Source organism: Trichoplusia ni, chromosome 28 (assembly GCF_003590095.1).
Source record: "Trichoplusia ni isolate ovarian cell line Hi5 chromosome 28, tn1, whole genome shotgun sequence".
NCBI classification, from domain to species: Eukaryota; Metazoa; Arthropoda; class Insecta; order Lepidoptera; family Noctuidae; genus Trichoplusia; species Trichoplusia ni.
Window position 1 is genome coordinate 2,440,092 of NC_039505.1, and position 19,738 is coordinate 2,459,829.

Here is a 19,738-nt window from a genome sequence, read left to right on the forward strand (position 1 = left end):
CAAAAATGTTTAATTTGTGACGAAAATCATGCACTGTTTATTTGCAATAAATTCCGTGAACTAAATAACCAAGAAAAACGGAAACTTATTGCGCAAAATAACATTTGTAAAAATTGCTTAATTAACCATAACGGCAAAGAGTGTACGTCGCAAAAAACATGTCGTCATTGCCACGAAAAGCATAATTCGCTGTTGCACAATGCCTACGTGATCACTAACCCTGTTACCAACCAGACTTATACTAATAAGTACAACCAACCAAAATGTGTGTCACACGTGTCAAAAGACAACGAGCCAATGACAGACATTCTATTAGCTACAGCTCAAGTTAATGTTTTGGGAGTTGACGGGACCTACAAAACTATGAGAGCCCTTATTGACCAAGGGTCTCAAACCTCCATTATTTCGGAAAATGCAGCACAACAACTTGGAATTCATCGCCGAAGGTGCAAAGGTTCCATCTTCGGTATTGGATCGAAAGAAAGTAACTGTAAAGGAGTAATGACAATTACCATAGCATCAAAACATAATGAGTTTACTATGAATATTGATGTATTAATAATGAAAACCCTTATCAATAAGCTACCAAACCAATCTTTCACCAAACCATCCTGGCAGTTCCTCGAAAATATACAACTCGCAGACCCTGAATTCAACCAAAGCCGCCCTGTCGACCTATTACCGGGTGCAGAGGTGTATTCTGAAATTATCCTACACGGCATTATAAAGGAAGATCAGTCACTACCCATCGCACAACAGACGCAATTAGGATGGATCTTATGTGGTAACGTGAGATCGTACTACTGTAACGTGGTTTTGAACAACTGTGACGATATAACAAGGTTTTGGGAAATAGAAGATTTGACAGAACAACCGGATAACCAATCTAGAGAAGATTTATACTGCATACAACAGTATCAAACGGAAACCAAACGTCAACCAGACGGCCGTTATGTCGTAAGATTGCCAATGAAACCGGAAGTAAAGGAACTATTGGGGGAATCTAAGTCAAAGGCCATAGCTCAATTTCACCAATTAGAAAGAAAATTTGGAAAAAATAACTAAATAGCAGCTGATTACAAGCAATTCATGAACGAATATTTTAACCTTGGTCACATGAAATTAAGTCATAATAACCAACCAATAGAGTACTTTTTACCACACCACTGTGTAATACGCAGCGAATCAACAACGTCTGCAATACGAGTTGTATTCAACGGGTCAGCGAAAACATCTACTGGACATAGTGTAAATGACCTCATGTACAGCGGACCGAACTTGCAACTAGACTTATTATCTGTAATTATAAAATGGAGACAGTACAAAGTAGGTTATGTAGCAGATGCTGAGAAGATGTTTCGGCAGATTAATTTGAATGAAGAGGACCAGCAGTACCAGAAAATCATATGGAGAGACTCTCCGAACAATCCTTTAAGTCAATACCAATTAACCACTGTTACCTATGGAACCAAAGCGGCACCATTTTTAGCACTGATGACTATGAAGCAGTTAGCTAAAGATGAAGCCCACAGATATCCAGAAGCAGCGAAGGTTCTGGAAAATAATCTGTACATGGATGACGTTTTGCATGGTCAGCACAATCTCGAATCTGCAAAAAAGATTAAGGGTCAACTAATCGAATTATTTAACGCCGGTGGGTTTAATCTGCGTAAGTGGAAATCAAATGACACAGCCTTACTAGAAACCATTCCGAATGATAATGAAAACTCATTTCAGTTCAAACAGGAGGAATCTACTAAGACTCTAGGATTGAAATGGACACCATCTACTGACCAATTTAGTTTTGAATTAAAAATGTGTCAAGTGGTGCATAACGAACGCATAACCAAAAGAGAGCTTCTCTCCGAGATATCGAAAGTATTTGACCCTCTGGGATGGCTTTCCCCTGTAACCACAAAATTAAAACTCCTATTTCAGTCAATTTGGCAACTAAACATCAACTGGAATGATAGGTTACCAGAAAATATTCATAACGATTGGAACCAAATTAAACTAGACATACCACAGCTAAATGACATACGATTACCAAGATGGTTGCAATGCCTTGAAAACGATAACATCGTGCTGCATGGATTTTGCGACGCTTCAACCAAGGCCTACGCCTGTGTTATATACTGTAAGACGCAAAATTCAGTGGTTCTAGTAGCTGCAAAGTCGCGTCTAGTACCTTTGACCAAAGATGTGACGCTACCGAGATTAGAATTATGCGCTGCGCAATTAATGACCAAGTTAATGAATAAAGTGCAATCGTGTCTCACAGAACACCATATTAAAACATTCGGATGGTCAGACTCTACAGCGGTTTTAGGGTGGATTAACGGCAACCCGAACCGTTGGAAACCATTCGTAGCTAATAGAGTTGACCAAATCGTCAAATGTATACCACCTGAACGTTGGAGTTACGTTAAATCGGACGAAAATCCCGCCGATTGTGCTAGCCGAGGGATAACCGCTGCGCAACTGTTAAAACATCCCATTTGGTGGAGTGGTCCGGACTGGCTCCTAACGTTGAAACCAAATCCTCTTACCAAGAAACCAAAATACTACACGCAAGAAGAAACCAGAAAACAATATCAAACCAATGTCATCACCAAACCATATGAGAATGACGTCATAAGTAATTTGATAGCCAGCAACAGTACCCTTTCACGAACGTGTCGAGTACTCGCGTGGATATTACGTGCGTTCTCAAATAACAATAACAAACCAACATACCTAACCATTAGCGAATTGAATAGAGCCGTCAACCAATTAGTGAGGCACGTACAAAGAACAGAATTTTATGAAGAAATTACAAATCTTAAAAACCAGACTAAGTTGAGTTCAAAAAGTCGTTTATTACCATTACACCCTTACATTGACTCTGAAGATGTTTTAAGAGTTGGCGGGAGAATAAAACATGCCAATCTCAGTGAAGACATGAAGCACCCGATGATAATACCGCACAATAATCAGTTTACTGACATGCTCATTGACCATGCACACAAAATGACATTTCATGGAGGAACTCGACTTACGTTAACTTGGTTGAGGAAGAAATTTTGGATTATAGGTGGAAATAATGCCGTAAAGAAGCGTTTACGTAACTGTGTTATATGCCGACGAGCTAAATTTGAAAACCAAAACCAGTTAATGGCAGACTTACCAGCTGCGCGGATAAATCAGGCACGACCCTTTTACCATACGGGCGTGGATTTTACCGGCTATGTAGAAGTAAAAAGCAACAAGGGCCGCGGCATAAAATGCAGTAAAGGTTACATAGCTGTTTTTGTATGCTTAGCAACCAAAGCAGTTCATCTTGAGCTTGTGTCAGACCTCACGTCATCAACATTTATAGCTGCAATTCGAAGAATGTCAGCTCGAAGAGGAGCGCCTCGACACATGTATAGCGACAACGGAACTAACTTTGTTGGAGCTAACAACACCATACAAAAGGAGTATTTTAATTTGACTCAAACCATAGACCAAATTGCTTATCAATATCTGGCAGAAATGCAAATAGAGTGGCATTTCAATGCGCCATCATGGCCAAGCGCAGGAGGTCTGTGGGAGGCCGCCGTCAAGAGCCTTAAATACCATCTACGTAGAGTGCTAGGTAACCAAAAACTAACCTACGAAGAATTCTCGACATTATTGACTCAGTTAGAGGGCTGCTTGAATTCACGACCACTGTGTGCCATTTCGGAAGATCCAGGCGATCTAAATTTTTTGACACCTTCGCATTTCCTTGCCAGTGGACCACTATTAACCATAATAATAAACCATTTTATTTAGTCTGTGGACCGCGCCCGGAACACATACTCTGTCAATAGCTCCTAATTCTATTATTGTTTTTTGGCTTTTCAACCTCGAAATTTACAGTAAATGTGCGCACATTCCATAATTAACACTTAGTCCTTACTGTATAATCAATAGTGCAAGTCTATAACGCTAAGAAAGTGGATTTACAAATATCGTACCGGTGAATAAAAGTGCTCGTTATGGCGCCAAGATAGTGGTTCAAGGGATTTTCGTCGCTACGTGCACTACATAACTGCTAAAGTGGCGTATACTACGGTCCCGCTCAGTGAGCAGTGCTACCAACATTCACACAGCAACCACAAGCGTCGTTTGGTTTATAATCTTTGCATAGCCCTAACGTACGGAAAAAAAAATGGAAGATAGTAATAGAAGTAATGGTAAAATAAAAGAAAGTGAGACCCCTCTGCCAGCTAAGTCCATCAAGAATGATAATAAGGTGGAAGTGCGATCCTCAGCATCACATAATGTAACGACGAGAAAAGGCTCTGCTGTAAGAAAGGAGGAGTTGATTTCTACGTCGAAGGAAACTTTACGCAGTATTATTCAAGAGGAAATTAACTCGGCTTTCTCCAATATTAATAATACACTTATGGAACTGAAGACTGAAGTAACTGTGTTGCAAAATAGTGTAAAGTTCATGACTGAAAAGTATGATTCTATCATTGAACGAATATCCTGTGTAGAAGTAAAGACCAAGATAATAAATACACTCGAGATGGAAGTAAATGACTTGAAAGGTCACTTGAAAGTGCTTAATGAAAGTATTGAAAAACAAGAGCAATGGGGAAGGCGGTCCAACATTGAAATTATAGGTCTACCAGAAAAAAATGGTGAAAACTTGATTGAAACCCTCTCTAAGCTAGCTACATATGCTAAATGTCCTTTCAACGCGCAGACTGACATCGATTTTGTGACTAGAGTGGCTCACCTAAACAAGGATCTCAAAAAACCAAAGCCAGTGGTAGTCCGCTTTCTATCCAGGTATAAGAAAGATGAGTTTTTATCCCACTTGAGAGATCAAAAAGATCTAAAAGCCTGTGACATTGGCTATACTGATAAAACATCTCGGATTTATTTTAATGAACACCTAACAAGTTCCAAAAAGATGTTATTAAGCAAAGTGAAGAAGTTAGCTGAAGAAAAGCAATACAAATATGTATGGGTAAAAAACTACACTATACTAGTACGTAAATTCGACTCAGGTTCAGCAATTCATATTTTGACCGAGGATGACTTAAAAAAGTTAATTTAGGAAGATTTACTATTGTTCTTTATTGTCAACTGTTAATTTTAGCCGAGTTTATCATTGTAGTCTTTATGCTTATTCTCAAGTTTATTCATAAGCAGAACCTAATTCTAAGTAATATATTAATTGTATCTCTGTTTGTTATAATTCTTAATGTTAGGAAACTTGTTTTTTGTTTTTGTTTTGAACGGAACCAAAAACTTAACAATATATTAATTATGTCATTGTTTGTTACAGCATTATTAATTCAGTTGGTAAAATATTACATACATTCCAATATTGGCTCAATGCTTAGAGTAAGGAAATTCAATTTTTGTTTTGTTCTTGAGTGGAACTATTTACTTAACTATATATTGTATATATTAATTATAGCATTATTTGTTACAGCAGGAAGAATGAGGAAGTTATTGATTAAATTGGTAAACTATGATGCATATTCCATAATTGGCACTGTGGATTCGTCTTGTTCTTATCTCTTGATGTTAAAAGGTACCTTTTATTTAATTGTCACAAAATGTTATATTACTAATATCTCACATTCTCTCAAATAAGTATTTATTACCAAAATGTTAGGGGATTACGCACAAAGACAAATTTATTTCTCAAAAATTTGTTGCTCTGCTCATATGATGTGATTTGTTTGAGTGAGACTTGGCTGTTGCCTGGGATATTTAATTCAGAATTGTTTGATGACAGGTTTAGTGTTTACAGATGTGATAGGGATTACAGTTCTAGATCAGATAAGAAGGGTGGAGGGGTTCTTATTGCAATAAGGAAGGGTTTATCAGTTGAGGATGTCAGCATCAAACCTTCAAATGACTCAATGTCAGCAGATATTTTATCTTTGAGTGTTTGTGTTAAAAAACCAACTTTAAATTCCAAACTAAGGTTGTATTGTTGCTATTTTCCGCAGACTAATTCTCAGCTTAATGAAGAAGTTTTATTCTATGAACAAGTTTCCCAATCTGTAGTAACTTATCCAAATGATCTATTCTTCATAACAGGTGATTTTAATATAAGAAATGCAGACTGTCTATCAACAGGACAGAATAACCAGGCTGTTTTAAACTCAATAGGAACAGATCCCTTAGTTAATGCTTTGTCAAACTTTTTGTCACTTAATGATTTTTCACAATATAATCTTATTGCAAATATTAATAACAGACAACTCGATCTAATATTAAGTAATGTTAATTGCATAGTTGCCAAATCTACATTCCCATTAGTCACTGAAGATCCTCACCATCCAGCGTTGGATGTTATTATTAGATACATAAAATTAAACACTTTACATTCCCCACCGAAAGTTACTCGTATGTTTGGTAGTGCCGACTATGATGCTATTATTTCTCTTCTTTGTTGTATAGATTGGGAGACTGTCATAGATGAGGATAACATTAATGAATCTTTATTAAGATTTTATAGTGTTCTAGAGGAAGTGATAAGTGCTCATGTTCCAAGTAAAACTATATATAATAAAAATAAATATCCAGTATGGTACTCCACAGCATTAACTAAAATTATTAAAGAAAAATTAAAGTTTCACAAGAAAGAGTCTACACCTGGATGATGCTGCATCCTCAGACGGTAAACACATAGCAGATCTCTTTAACACTTATTTCAGCTCTGCTTTTGAAAAAGATATTATGAATTGTCCAACTAACTCAAGTTTTGTTTGTCAAAACCAGACGTTTTTAAATCTTAGTGGAATTAGTATTCCCTTAAATACTGTTTTGAATTACCTTAAAAAACTAAACACTGAAAAGGGATCTGGTCCTGACGGCATACCTCCTTTATTTCTGCAAAAGTGTCATAAAGCTCTGTCAACCCCTTTACATAAATTATTCAATGCATCCTTACGATCAGGTGTCATGCCAATATTATGGAAACGGTCATTTGTTGTCCCCATCTTTAAAAGTGGTGACAAACACGATATTAAGAACTACCGTCCCATTTCTAAGCTTAGTGTAATACCTAAACTGTTTGAGAGAATTGTGTGTGATATGATTACGCCGCTTGTTAAGCCCTTATTGATACCTCAGCAACATGGCTTCATTAGTAAAAAATCTACTGAAACTAACTTGTGTGACTTTATTGATAATGTGACCTTGGCTATGGATGAGGGCTATCAGGTAGACGTCGTGTATACCGATTACTCAAAGGCCTTTGATAAAATTTCCCATAGAATACTGATACGTAAGCTCGAGAGCATCGGTATACACGGCGACTTGCTTAGGTGGTTGGAGTCTTACCTGCGAGATCGTAGTCAGGCTGTTACTATTAAAGGTTTCTGTTCAACATTTATACCGATTACATCAGGCGTACCACAAGGCTCGCATCTAGGACCCCTCTTATTTAATATATATATTAATGATGTTCATTCAGTATTTAATAATTCAAATTTCTTGTTATATGCTGACGATAAGAAGGTTTATAAAATTATAAAAAATATAGATGATTGTCGAGGACTACAAAATGATATAAATAATTTATCTAACTATTGTACTAATAATATGCTTTACCTCAATGTAAAAAAATGTCATATAATTACATATACAAGAAAGAAAAAATATATTGAGTATAGTTATAAATTAAATAATGGATATATCAATAGGGTGTCTGAAGTGCGAGATTTGGGAGTCCAATTAGATAGTAGACTGATCTTTGATAGGCACATCACGTCCATTGTTAGTAGGGCTTATCGTATGTTAGGTTTTGTGCCGAGAGCTACTAAAGATTTTAAGCGTTTGTCGACAATATTGTTGTTGTATAAGACGATCATCAGGCTAATTCTGGAATATGCATCTGTGGTATGGAACCCACAATACAAAGTATATATTGAGCAAATACAATGGATCCAAGATAAATTGAATAAGCATATAATATGGAGAAGTCATAAAAATAATTATTCTGAAAAAATACCTCATATACCTTCGTTAGAGACAAGACGAAAGGAACGTGACCTCTTATTTTTATATAAAATATTAAGAAGTCAAGCTGACTCTCCTTACCTCTTAAATAGGATAGGTTTGAGATGTCCACGTATTAATTCTCGAAAGAAATCTTTATTCTTCATTCCTACTGCAAGAACTAATTATGGAAAAAATGTATTTATTTCAAGAGCATGCCGGCTGTATAATGATATTATAAATAACGGAAATAGTGATACCCTCATAGATGTTTTTAACCTGTCGTTTCCTAAATTTAAAAAAATCATTCACGATTGTTTGGTTCCTCTCAGCATTTGAGATTTTTTTTTAGTTTGATACAAAGAAGATTTTTTATTTTTATTTTTATTTTTGATACTGAAATATTGTATTGAAATTTTTGATGCTGAAGTATTGTATTTTTTCATGGATGTTTTTAGCATTTCGTTTCCTAGAATTGGGGAAGTCATTCACGTTTGTTTGGTTCCTCTCAGCATTTGGGATTTTTTGGCTTGGTGCGGGGAGGAGTTTTTGTTCTTGGTGCTGAGGTGTTGTATTTTTCTCATGGATGTTTTTAAACAACGAAAGTTTGAAAGCATCTATGAGGTGGTGCAGTGTTTCGGTGTCGGGGATGGGAATTCTTCTATGTATCGGGCTGGAAGGGGTCTCGGATGTTGGGAGGGGCCGGGCGGGCGCGGGTGATTTTTTATTTTTTTATTTTTTTTTGGATTTGGGAGGCGGGGTGTTGGAGACATCTGTAAGATACAAATAATTTTTATTTTGAATACTGAAATATTGTATTTTTTCATAGATGTTTTTAACATTTCGTTTCCTAAATTTGAAAGAGCCATTCACGATTGTTTGGTTCCCATTTTCCCATCAGCATTTGAGATTTTTTTAACTTCAACATTTTAGTTTGATGCAAGGAAGAATTTTATTTTTATTTATTTTTGATACTGAAATGTTTTTTTTTCTCCTCTTTTTCATACCTGTTTAACATTCTTGGCGCGAATGTATTGTTTAAGTGTGGAAACTGTTTTGGATTATGTTTAGTTTATTATGATTGTAATTGTTTATATATAATATCTGTTTGTTTCCCTAATAAAATAAAATAAAATAAAAATAGAGTCAGAGAAAGACGAACGTACCAGATGGCAACTAGTCCAGAAAATTTACCAAGATATTTGGAAACGTTGGCAATCTGAGTATTTAACTCAACTAAATACGCGATCCAAGTGGCACCATTCTCATAAAAATGTTAAGGTCAATGATATAGTGATTATTCAAGACGTACACGTGGCTCCAGGGAGGTGGGCCCTCGGAAGAATATTAGAAATTCATCCCGGCGATGACGGTCTTGTTAGAGTAGTCACGCTCAAAACCAAAGGAGGCATGCTAAAAAGACCAATTACCAAGCTGGCAATCCTTCCAATCCACGAGGAGAACCAACCAAATACACCAACCGACATAACTCAACAAAGAACCACTACTGAAGTGGACCCCGAAAAGGGTTATGAGACACCACCACGTCGAAGAACGAGCAAGTCGACGAAATGTAGCATGTTAACCATGGCACTTATGGTGCTTATGCTGTTAGTGTCGCCATCTCATTGCACTCTCCATACAAAAAAGCTGCCAGATAACCAAACCATCTACTTCGATAAAGTCAGTAATATGAGATTGATTAGAGACGAATGGAAGCTGGTAGTATTCTATGATATGACTGCTTATTGGGAAGGCGTATCGTTAGCCACAAAGTATATAGACCATTTAGATAATTGTTGTCAAAAAATACAAACCATATCTCACTGTCAACTTGTTCTGTTACAACTGCGCCATAGTCAAGATGAATTAGCTCATTATAATGAAATTTTGACCAACCATGGACAGTTACCAGAACAGCACCATCTTCGTCGTCGTGGCTTAGTGAATGCTGTGGGGTCTATAGCTCACAGTTTGTTTGGAGTACTCGATGATGACTTCGCACAACAATACCAGCAAGATTTGACTAAGCTTCGGGGCAACCAGAAATATTTTAACCAATTACTGCAAAATCAAACATCGATAATTGAATCAGAGTTTAATGTTATAAAGAGAATGGAAAAAACCGTAAGACAACAGCATAAGAATTTTAACCAGCACCTTAATAAAATAGATAGCTTAGCTAATAGTATGCAAAAACAAATATCGGAAAACGCATATACCAATGAATTTACCTTGTCTTCAATATCGGCCAACGGTATACTTATGAACCTGAAGGATATACAACAAATGTTATTAAACACAATCACTGACATATTCCATGGTACGTTTAACATACATCTACTACAACCAGAGCAATTAACCAAAGAACTCCATATCATATCAGCCCACATTTCTAAGGAATTATTGCTACCAATCGATAATATTCAGACTGATTTAACCAAACTTTACCATTTATTAACGGTTAAAACAAGATTTACAGGGGAAAATTTGATATTCGAAATAAAGTTACCGTTAGTAGGCAGAGACACCTTTGAAATATACAAATTGACACCAATTCCAATAGCAATCGGCGACAAAATGCGACAAATAATTATTGCATCTGATCTATTGGCCATGAACTACCAAAAGGACTTACAAATACCACTATCTAGTCTACAACTGCAACAGTGCGTTCATTATGATTTAGACATCTTGCTCTGTGCTCATCAAATACCTATATCAATAACTAAAACAGAACCAAATTACTGTGCAAGAGAAATTGAGTCCTTAAGTTGTAAAACGAAAAGTCGAAAGTGCAAGAATACCTGGGTACAATTGCACAAGGTAAACAATTACTTGTATTCATGTTGCGGCCAATGCACCATACAAGTCATATGTGACGATCAAATTACCATAGAGCGATTAGACAAGGTCGGGATACTCGCATTAGCAAGTGGATGCGTCATCAAAGACGACGGAATCACATTACTGTCGCGCAGACAGTCGAGCAATGACTTAAATTTGAAACCAGATATTGTAAACATTGATGTACCTACCATTAACAATATTGTGAACGTGACCTTACCCTTACATGTTTACGAAAATGACACTGACCACGCAGACATTCGCTGGGAATTAAAAACGATCGGTGATAAAATCGATCAAGTAAAGAATAACACCAAACCAAATCTAGAAGATGAAGCATCTTTCAACTACCACGATGTTCACCACTACATCGCGATTTATGTACTTGCTGGAGCTATTCTATTAACATGTTTGGCGTACGGAGTGCGGAGGATCCGCGCACGAGTACAGCCGCGCGCAGAAGCGCTGCCACCGCCCCAACCGCAACCGAGAACACGCCATATAGCTGACCACCAGTATCATAGTGAAAATAATCCGTGTTTTAGTGTTAGTGATGAATACAATAGAGTGAATAACCATCCTAGTACGAGTGCGACGAACCATTTATATGCCCGAGTGAATAAAGTGAAATACCCAAACTCATTCAGTTTTGGTGTAGTGGAATAGAGACTGTAATAAATTTATTTTTTAAGTTTTATGTTACAATCATCTTGTTTATTGCACCATATTATTGTTTTATCACCTTGTAACACCATGCACCCTCATCATACAGTCCCCCGGGAATATGTACAAAGTACAGGTTTATTGATGTCAATCGCGCGCGCAGTCAGCAGTTATACACTGACCCGAATATTTAGTTTTAATATTAGCGTTGTTATAAAGTTGGTTAACGATCGGTCATCAACCAAGCCGCGTTTGCTCATACCATTAAGCATTACCATTTTTACCCAATATACCATATTTTTAGCAACCAAGGTTTTACTATTTTTTTTTGTTGGATTTACGCCCAACAATCAAACTCTGGGGGAAAATTTGCTTCAGGCATTTTTCTCAATCCATCGTGATCGTACTTATACTGGCGATTACTAGCTAAGGATTTTAAAGTGTATCTGTCACCGTCCAAAACTTCAGTAATCTTAAAAGGTCCCTTGTATTTTGGATCAAGCTTCGTTTGGTTCCTCTCTTCGTTTTTAAGGAGTACAAAGTCACCTACTAGAAATCGATTGAATTTGGACTTGTTCGAATCAAACCGTGACTTTTCGTACTGTGCACTCCTATCCATGTTAACTACAGCTTTAGATCTCGCATCACTCATTTCGATTTCAGGCTCATCAGAGAACATTAAGTGAAGAGGTCGCGCAACCCTACCTATAAGGAGTTCCAAAGGGCTGTGTTTAGTTACTCTGTTCATCGTGCAATTGAGGGCTAACTGTACGACGGGGAGTGAGTCCTGCCACGAGCGATCTCTACTCGTTTCAACACACGTGATCATATTTTTCAAGGTGCTCATAACCCTTTCAACCTAACCGTTTGCGCGTGAGCTACCGGTTGCTATTAAATGCAGGCTAATATTATGCGAGGAACAAAATTCGCGAAGCTCAGCGCTTGCAAAGCAGCGTCCCTGATCCGCGATGATACGGCTTTGGGCACCAAACAAGGAGATACAAGCCTTAAGTGCCCGAAAACTACTAGCTGTGTCTATGTTTAAGGTGTGATGCAACAAGACGTACATATTTTGTGAAAGCGTCAATGAGAACAAAAACGTATTCTTTCCTATCATTTTTGCCGCTCAACTTGCCAATAGCATCGATGTGCAAGGTATGCCAGGGTATCGCAACCTTAGGGATTGGATGTAATTCGGCGAGGATTTTGCCTGAATGAGATTTGGATACTCTGCAAGTAGCACAGTTTTCGAAAAACTTTCTTACAAATTTTGACATGTGATCAAACCAGTAGAGGTCATACAATTTTTCAAGGGTCTTTTCCGACCCGAGGTGCATAAGAGGCTCATGTGTGGTGTTAACAACAGACCATCTTAACGCTCTAGGTACTATGGGAAGTGTTCGGGATCTATGGTTACGCTGTATCTTACGGTGCAAGATACCAGATCTAATCTCATACATCTGCGCGATGTCATCATCAAGGTCTCCGTCATTTAGCTTAGTCATAATTTCCGAGATCTCTACGTCCCGTTGCTGTTCCGCTAATAACCAATTGGGAGAAAGATTAGCTACGTTACATACGCTACATTTTCTTTTGTTCTATTTTATTGAAAGGAACCTTTTCAAGTAAAGGGTTGCGGGAGAAGAAGTCTGCGTGTTGCATTCGCTTTCCTTCAACATGAATAATGTTAAAGTCAAACGACTGCAAGAATGCCCACCACCTGTGAACTCTAGGTGTGAGATTTAACTTTTTACGTGTTGATTCAAGCGCATGGCAGTCTGTAAACACAGTAAACTTCTGACCATACAAATAGTGTCTGAAATGTCTTATTGCATTCACGACTGCAAGGGTCTCTAGTTCGTAAGAGTGATACTTAGCTTCTGCAGTTGTGGTGCGTTTACTGTAGTAAGCGACCACACAGCGTTTGCCATCCTTCCTTTGAATCAAAATTGCACCATACCCTATCGCACTGGCATCAGTATGGACTTCAATTGGACAATTTGGATCAAAAATTGTCAGAACTGGGTCACTGGTCAAAGCCAAAATAATATCTTGTCTAATAGCTTCGTGCGAGGGTTCCCATTTTATGTTACCCTTTGAGGTACTCGTTAATGCATACAGAGGTGCCATTACTTGGGAAAACTTCGGAATGAATTGGCGAAAATATGATGCCAAACCAATAAACTGGCGCAACCGAGTCACTGTACTCGGAGGTGAGAGAGCTATCAAAGCCAATATCTTTTTGGGATTAGGCTTTTTTTCACCGCAACTAACCTCAAAGCCTAGGTACTCAACTGTTTGTTTTAAGAATGATCATTTTTTCAATTTAAAGGAAAATCCGGTTTTTGTCAGTAAGTCCAGGACAATCTCTAACCTCTGTATCGCCAGCTCAGGCTCTACAGAGGTTAGGGATAGAAGCTATAATTAAGATATCGTCCATGTAGACCACAACGAAGGTATTGGCAAGCTCTCCAAGTGCCTTCGTCACTGCCCGTTAGAAGACTGAAGGGGCATTACGTAACCCAAATGGCATGGACAAGTACTCGTACTGTCCATTAGGCTGAAGCAGAGGGGCGCAGCAACGCACAGGACCAACGCGCGCGAGTACCCAGCCCTACAGCATGCAGAGGCCCGAGCCGTCCAGATGATAAGCTATGGATAGGTCCCTAAAGATAGGGCAAATTAATGCGCAGGGGTCGGCAGTGGCCACCCGAGAGCTGCCAGCGTTGGCACGAGAATGGCAACTGGATGTCATCCTAAAACAGGAACCATATAATGACGTCCAGCAAGCCAGTGCCAACTATCTTGTGTGGGCGGGCCCGGGCGCGAAGGCGGCCATATACGTGCCCCGACTAGATGTGCAGTGCAGCCTGCTGCCGAACCTATCGACGGACCACTGCGCCGTATGCCACGTGTCCTGGGGGGGCGCCAGCATCTACTTGGTCAGCGCCTACTTCCAGTATTCGCACGACATCCAAGTGCACCTCGCGCAACTGGACAAAGTCCTCAACGCGCTGAGGGGTCGTGCGGTTTTGGTGGGCGCTGACACCAACGCGCACTCTCCCATGTGGCACTGCGAGCGGCGGAATTACGTGTCGCGGGGTCCGGAGGTATCGGCAAGACGGCAGCACATGGAAGACTTCCTGTTGGCGAGGAACATTAAACTCCACAACACGGCGGGACAGCCAGCAACATTCAGCACCGCCAACGGGGAGTCTAACATGGATGTGACATTTTCGTCGGGGCGCGTACGGGTGTCCCAGTGGGAGGTCCACGCCGACGCCAGCAGCAGCGACCACCGGCTGATCACGTTTAGAGCGGGCAGCGTCGAAAATAATGAGCCCGCTCCGGCAGCCGAGCCATCGGGGGCGCCGAGGAGGTTTCGGGACCGTGGGGTGGATTGGGAACGCTTCGAAGCTGAGATCCACGAGCGAGTGGGGAGCATTAAATGGGAGAGGCCTGCATCACACGTATGCAAGCAGCTTACGGAGATACTTACTCGTACAGCTGAAGAGTGCCTGGGAACGAGAGGAGACGGCAAGAAAGCGAAAGGGTATGAATGGTGGTCTCCAAAACTGGATTCCTTGCGTAAAAGACAAAATAAGGCGAGGAAAGAATGGCAAAGGGCAAGGAGGGTGAAAGGATTTCAGGAAGAGGATTTACGCAAGAGATTTAGTGAATGCCGCAGTAAGTACAGAAAAGAGATGGAGAGGGCGCAACTGGAGTTCTTCCGGAGGCTTGCCGAGTCCGGCAATGAGGACCCATGGGGCCTGGCATACCGTGCAGCCAGTGGGAGATTCCGTGCCCCTCCCAACCTAATCGCGGGGTTGAGGCTTCCGGAGGGACACACGACGGACGTGCGCGGGGCCATGCTCGGCCTGGTGGGGGCTCTGTGCCCGGACGATGATTCGTCGCGGGACTCGGCCTACCACCGAACGGTGAGGGTGGCGGCTGCATGCGTTCCGTCGGGTAAGGACACTCCATCAGTTCAGGTGGTGGAGGATATAGTCAGGGGCCTCCCTAACACAGCCCCGGGGATCGACGGAATCACGGCCTGTATGGTTAAGCACGCTTGGCGTGCTGCCGGCCCAGAACTGACAAGCGTGCTTGGGAAATGTGTGGAAGAGGGCACGTTTCCGGACACGTGGAAGGATGGGAGGCTCGTTGTTCTGCCGAAAGGTAATGACAGGGAGCTCTCCGATCCCAAAGCGTACCGTCCGGTGACGTTGCTACCAGTGCTTGGGAAAATTTTAGAGCGGGTCATGCTGCGGTGCGCCCCCGCACTCCAGCGAGCGGTATAGTCGAGTCAGCACGGGTTTTCTCGAGGTAAGTCGACGTTAACAGCACTCAATGATATTCTGGACACCGTCGGCGGAACCACGGCACGGTACGTCCAGGCCGTCTTTCTGGACATTTCGGGCGCTTTCGACAACGCGTGGTGGCCCATGATTCTCCTGAAGGCAAAGGGTACGGGATGCCCGCCAAACGTCTATCGGATGCTGGCGGCGTACTTCTGCAACCGACGCGTCGGGCTCTTTGTCGGCGGGGGAGTCGTGTGGAAGACCGCTACCATGAGCTGTCCTCAGGGGTCGGTACTGGGTCCGTATGTATGGAACCTACTGATGGACGACTTGCTTCGGTTGCCTTTCCCGGACGGAGTAAAACTGGTGGCGTACGCTGATGATGTTACGATCCTCATTGAGTCCAACTCAAGAGCCGGCATCGAGGCTTCGGCCTCATGCACCCTGGGACTCATCTCTGGATGGGGTGAGCGGAATCGGCTGGGCTTCTCACCCTCGAAGTCATTTTCGATGACTCTGAGGGGGGGACTGGCCGGCCGCCCACCCACCATACGTCTCAATGGGGCCTCAGTCAAAAGTGTGCGGTCAACCAAAGTTCTGGGGGTGGTGATTGACGCGAGTCTGTCATTCAGTGAACACGCACGTAGTATCGGCGAACGTGCGTCGTCGGGACTGGGGAAAATGTAACGCATGACTGCCACTTCGTGGGGCATGCGGTACAGGGCCCTTAAGGTCCTGTACGGGGGAATTTTCACCCCTATAGTGACATACGCGGCGGGATGCTGGTGGCGGCGGGTCTCCACATACGTGGTCCGCACCGCTTTGCTGAGAGCGCAACGGCCTGCTCTGATTCTGCTGACGAAGGCTTACAGGTCCACTAGTACCGCGGCCCTGCCGGTGTTAACAGGGGTGTTACCGGCGGACCTCGAGGTTGCCCGTGCTGGCAGAATCGACGAGATGCGGGGTCTGCCTCGGCAGGAACTCCGCGAGGGCAAGAAAGACGCATGGAAGGGTGCGGTCGCGGACTGGCAGCGTCGCTGGGACGCTGAGACCAAGGGCCGCGAGCTCTACCGATTCTTCCCGGATGTGACGGCAAGGCTCAGGGCAACCTGGGTCGAGCCGGACTACCAAACCTCACAGATCCTGACGGGGCATGGTAGTTTTAGAAAGAGACTGTATGACATGAAGCTGCAAGAGACGAGTGAATGTTACTGCGGTGAAGGTGAGGAAAACTTGGACCATGTACTATGGACTTGCCCGATATACGCGGACCTGAGGCGAGAGATGATGGACGGGATCGAACGCGAAGAGGCGGGACCGGTTTACTACTGCGATCTCGTCAGCTTGGAAGCTAACTTCCGGCGGCTGGGTCGCTTCGCACACGGCTGGTTCAAAATCAGGAGCGGGCTCGAGCAAGAGGATCGGCAAAGGGCGGGAGGCGCAGCCGTAATTGTTATGTATGGAAGGCTAAGCAGCAGCTCTCCAGCGCTGGTACAGCAGTCCCAGAATGGGGAGAGTGCACAAGAAGCACAAGAGTGGACAGAATAAAGAATTTGTAGAGTCAAGAATCGCCTGCGGACGAAACAAGAAGCCAAGAGCGCTATAAGTCCGCAGCCATCTCATGATTCGGCCCATATGACGAATTCGTCGATGGGGCCATGGGAAGGTTGGTGGGATTGTCCATTAGGCGTGACAAAGGCAGTACACTCTATGGAGTCCGGGTGAATCTGGTGGAATCCACTAGCCATGTCTAGGGTCGTAAAATATAAAGCACCATGAAGTCTATTAATCTGATCCGAAATCACCGGCAAAGGAAATCTGTCAGGCACAGTGTTATCATTAAGTTGCCTATAATCGACGCACATGCGGTCGGTACCCTATAATATATATTATAATATATATATATTGGACCCTATAATTGGATGAACATTCGTGGCAACATTTTTCTAAAAGTCAAAAGTTTGGAAGTCATGGTGACAAATACGTCATTTGTCAAAATTTCTCGTCCTATTACTAAGTCATGCTGAAGGTATTCATCAGGTAAAACGTGAAAAACAATGTTTAGGGTGACGTCATCAATTTCCACACAAGCTACAATTTTAAAGTTGCTGTTCACTGTCGCTTGACCTATTCCAGTCATAGTAACGACAGAATAAATGCGCTCACCCTTAAGTTTGGACGAAACGGATTTTCGAACTAATGAGCATTCTGCTCCAGAGGCGTAACAAAAGGCAAACGACTCACCAGATTGATGTAAAGTCCCAGAGGGTGCGTTAACCACGCAAATGTCCACTCGACGTTGCTCAGTAGCTACGCCTGCAGCAACACTGCCGCTGGTGCTATTGCCACCACTTCCAGATCCTCCACTGCCCACTGCGGTACATCGGTTTGCGTAGTGGCCTTGGTTCTTGCACTTGAAGCAGGTAATAGAGCTGGTATCCCTGGTCTTCGTTGCGGAAATACTGCCTGACTTGTTGTCCAAAGTAGAGTCCCTTCTACTGTAACACACAGATGCCTTGTGGCCTGATTTGCCACACCGGTAGCACCTAGAGCTAACCGCTGTAAAACTGGACTTGAACCTTTTATTGTCCAAGTCAGAATCACTCGGAGCCTTCGAGTTCTTGCGCTTCAAGAAAGACATGGCAAGAAGCTCCTTTTGTAGTTTGCTTCTCGTATCAATTTCTGTTGTGAACGCCAATCGCTGTCCACGATGATCGACGGATGATAAATGAGCGAGGACGGTGGATATTGCGATCTGTTCGACCGTCAAATTCTTCCATCGTGCCATTAGCGAAGTGAGTACATGTGAAGAATAAGCTGCAAGACTGCCTTCTCTTGGCGTACTGCTATTCAAATTGATCAGTGTAGCAGCTGGTGTCTCAGGGCAATCATATCTTGCGATGGAATTCTCCTTAAATTCACTCCACGTCATGCCCGGAAATGTAACCTGTGATAACCAGGTTGACGCTTGTCCTTTCAACGCTCGACTCAACGTTATCATGAGCGACGCACCCTGAAGCTCTCCATCAGCCATGCACATATCAGCCGTGGTGACCCAGGCACGTGCGTCCACACTTTGTTTATCTGGATCAAATTCGGGTAAACGGATAATCTTACTTGAAGTAGGAGCATTCGTCGCTTGCAACAATGCGAGAAAGTTTCGGTTCTGTTGATCGAGCATCAAGCGCCATTTATCTTCTCCGTCAGCTGTTAGTTCCGGTCGATAATTAGGTGGGCGCATAGGCGGTAATCCCACTTTTGATAACGACGGAGGAGGGAAAACTTCATTTTCACGACCGTCTGGATGTCCGTCCGACATAAAGGTAACTTTGAAATAACAGCACGCTATTGTCCACTACACTAGTCTTTATTGATAACCAAACTTTGGTTGCAAAATAATAAAGGATGCACGAAATAATTTGAGATTTAATTCCAAAATAATCACATGGAATATAGTGACGTCAGTTGTGCTGCGAACACGACCGTTCGTTAGCTCTATCCGACATTCAGTGCCTCTCCGGGCGATCGTCCCCTTTTTATACATCTTTCACCTGACGTTTCAACTGTCACATGTCACCTGATATTAATTCTACCGCCGTTTATTTGTCAATTGTCATCTGTCATCGCAATCGCAACACAACTAAACACACTCAAGCAAAATAAAATAACAGAATGTAATTGACATTAATTGAACATTGGATTAACTTACCTAAGTGACATCCAATTGTAATTTTATGAAGGTTGATCTGAAATATAATTGATTAAGAGAGTAGTATTCCCATTCGCTACTGTGTGGCATCGCGAATTTTTTCAGAGAATAAAAGAAAAAGTTTTTTAGTCTATGGCAACTCACAACTAAACGTCACTGATTTAGAGCTAACCATGATTTTGTGGGTCCCATTATGCCAGGGTTCAGCTATTGATGCTGGGGTTGGGGTGGGTGATTATAT

General features: G+C 41.9%; 2 protein-coding genes across 2 annotated transcripts; one reads left to right on the forward strand and one right to left on the reverse strand.

The window, feature by feature from the left end:
* The first annotated feature begins 3,828 nt into the window (after window positions 1–3,828).
* On the forward strand, window positions 3,829–5,467 carry LOC113506114. The gene is made up of 2 exons (XM_026888968.1): window positions 3,829–4,978; window positions 5,456–5,467. The coding sequence occupies exons 1-2, from the start codon at window positions 4,175–4,177 to the stop codon at window positions 5,465–5,467; spliced, it is 816 nt and encodes a 271-aa protein (XP_026744769.1). The 5' UTR covers window positions 3,829–4,174.
* Window positions 5,468–17,407: 11,940 nt separating this feature from the next.
* On the reverse strand, window positions 17,408–19,458 carry LOC113506040. Its single transcript, XM_026888900.1, has 2 exons — window positions 17,773–19,458; window positions 17,408–17,665 (listed from the first exon to the last, which is right to left on the reverse strand). Exons 1-2 carry the CDS (start codon window positions 19,105–19,107, stop codon window positions 17,408–17,410), a joined length of 1,593 nt encoding a protein of 530 aa, XP_026744701.1. The 5' UTR covers window positions 19,108–19,458.
* Between the last annotated feature and the right edge of the window lie 280 nt (window positions 19,459–19,738).

Bases quoted from the DNA above. Each gene is read 5' to 3' on its own strand.
- LOC113506114 (XM_026888968.1), top strand. From the start codon at position 4,175: ATGGAAGATAGTAATAGAAGTAATGGTAAAATAAAAGAAAGTGAGACC.
- LOC113506040 (XM_026888900.1), bottom strand. From the start codon at position 19,107: ATGTCGGACGGACATCCAGACGGTCGTGAAAATGAAGTTTTCCCTCCT. The intron at 17,666-17,772 runs GTATTTGTCACC...TATATATTATAG, and splicing joins GAGAAATTTTGACAAATGAC to GGTACCGACCGCATGTGCGT.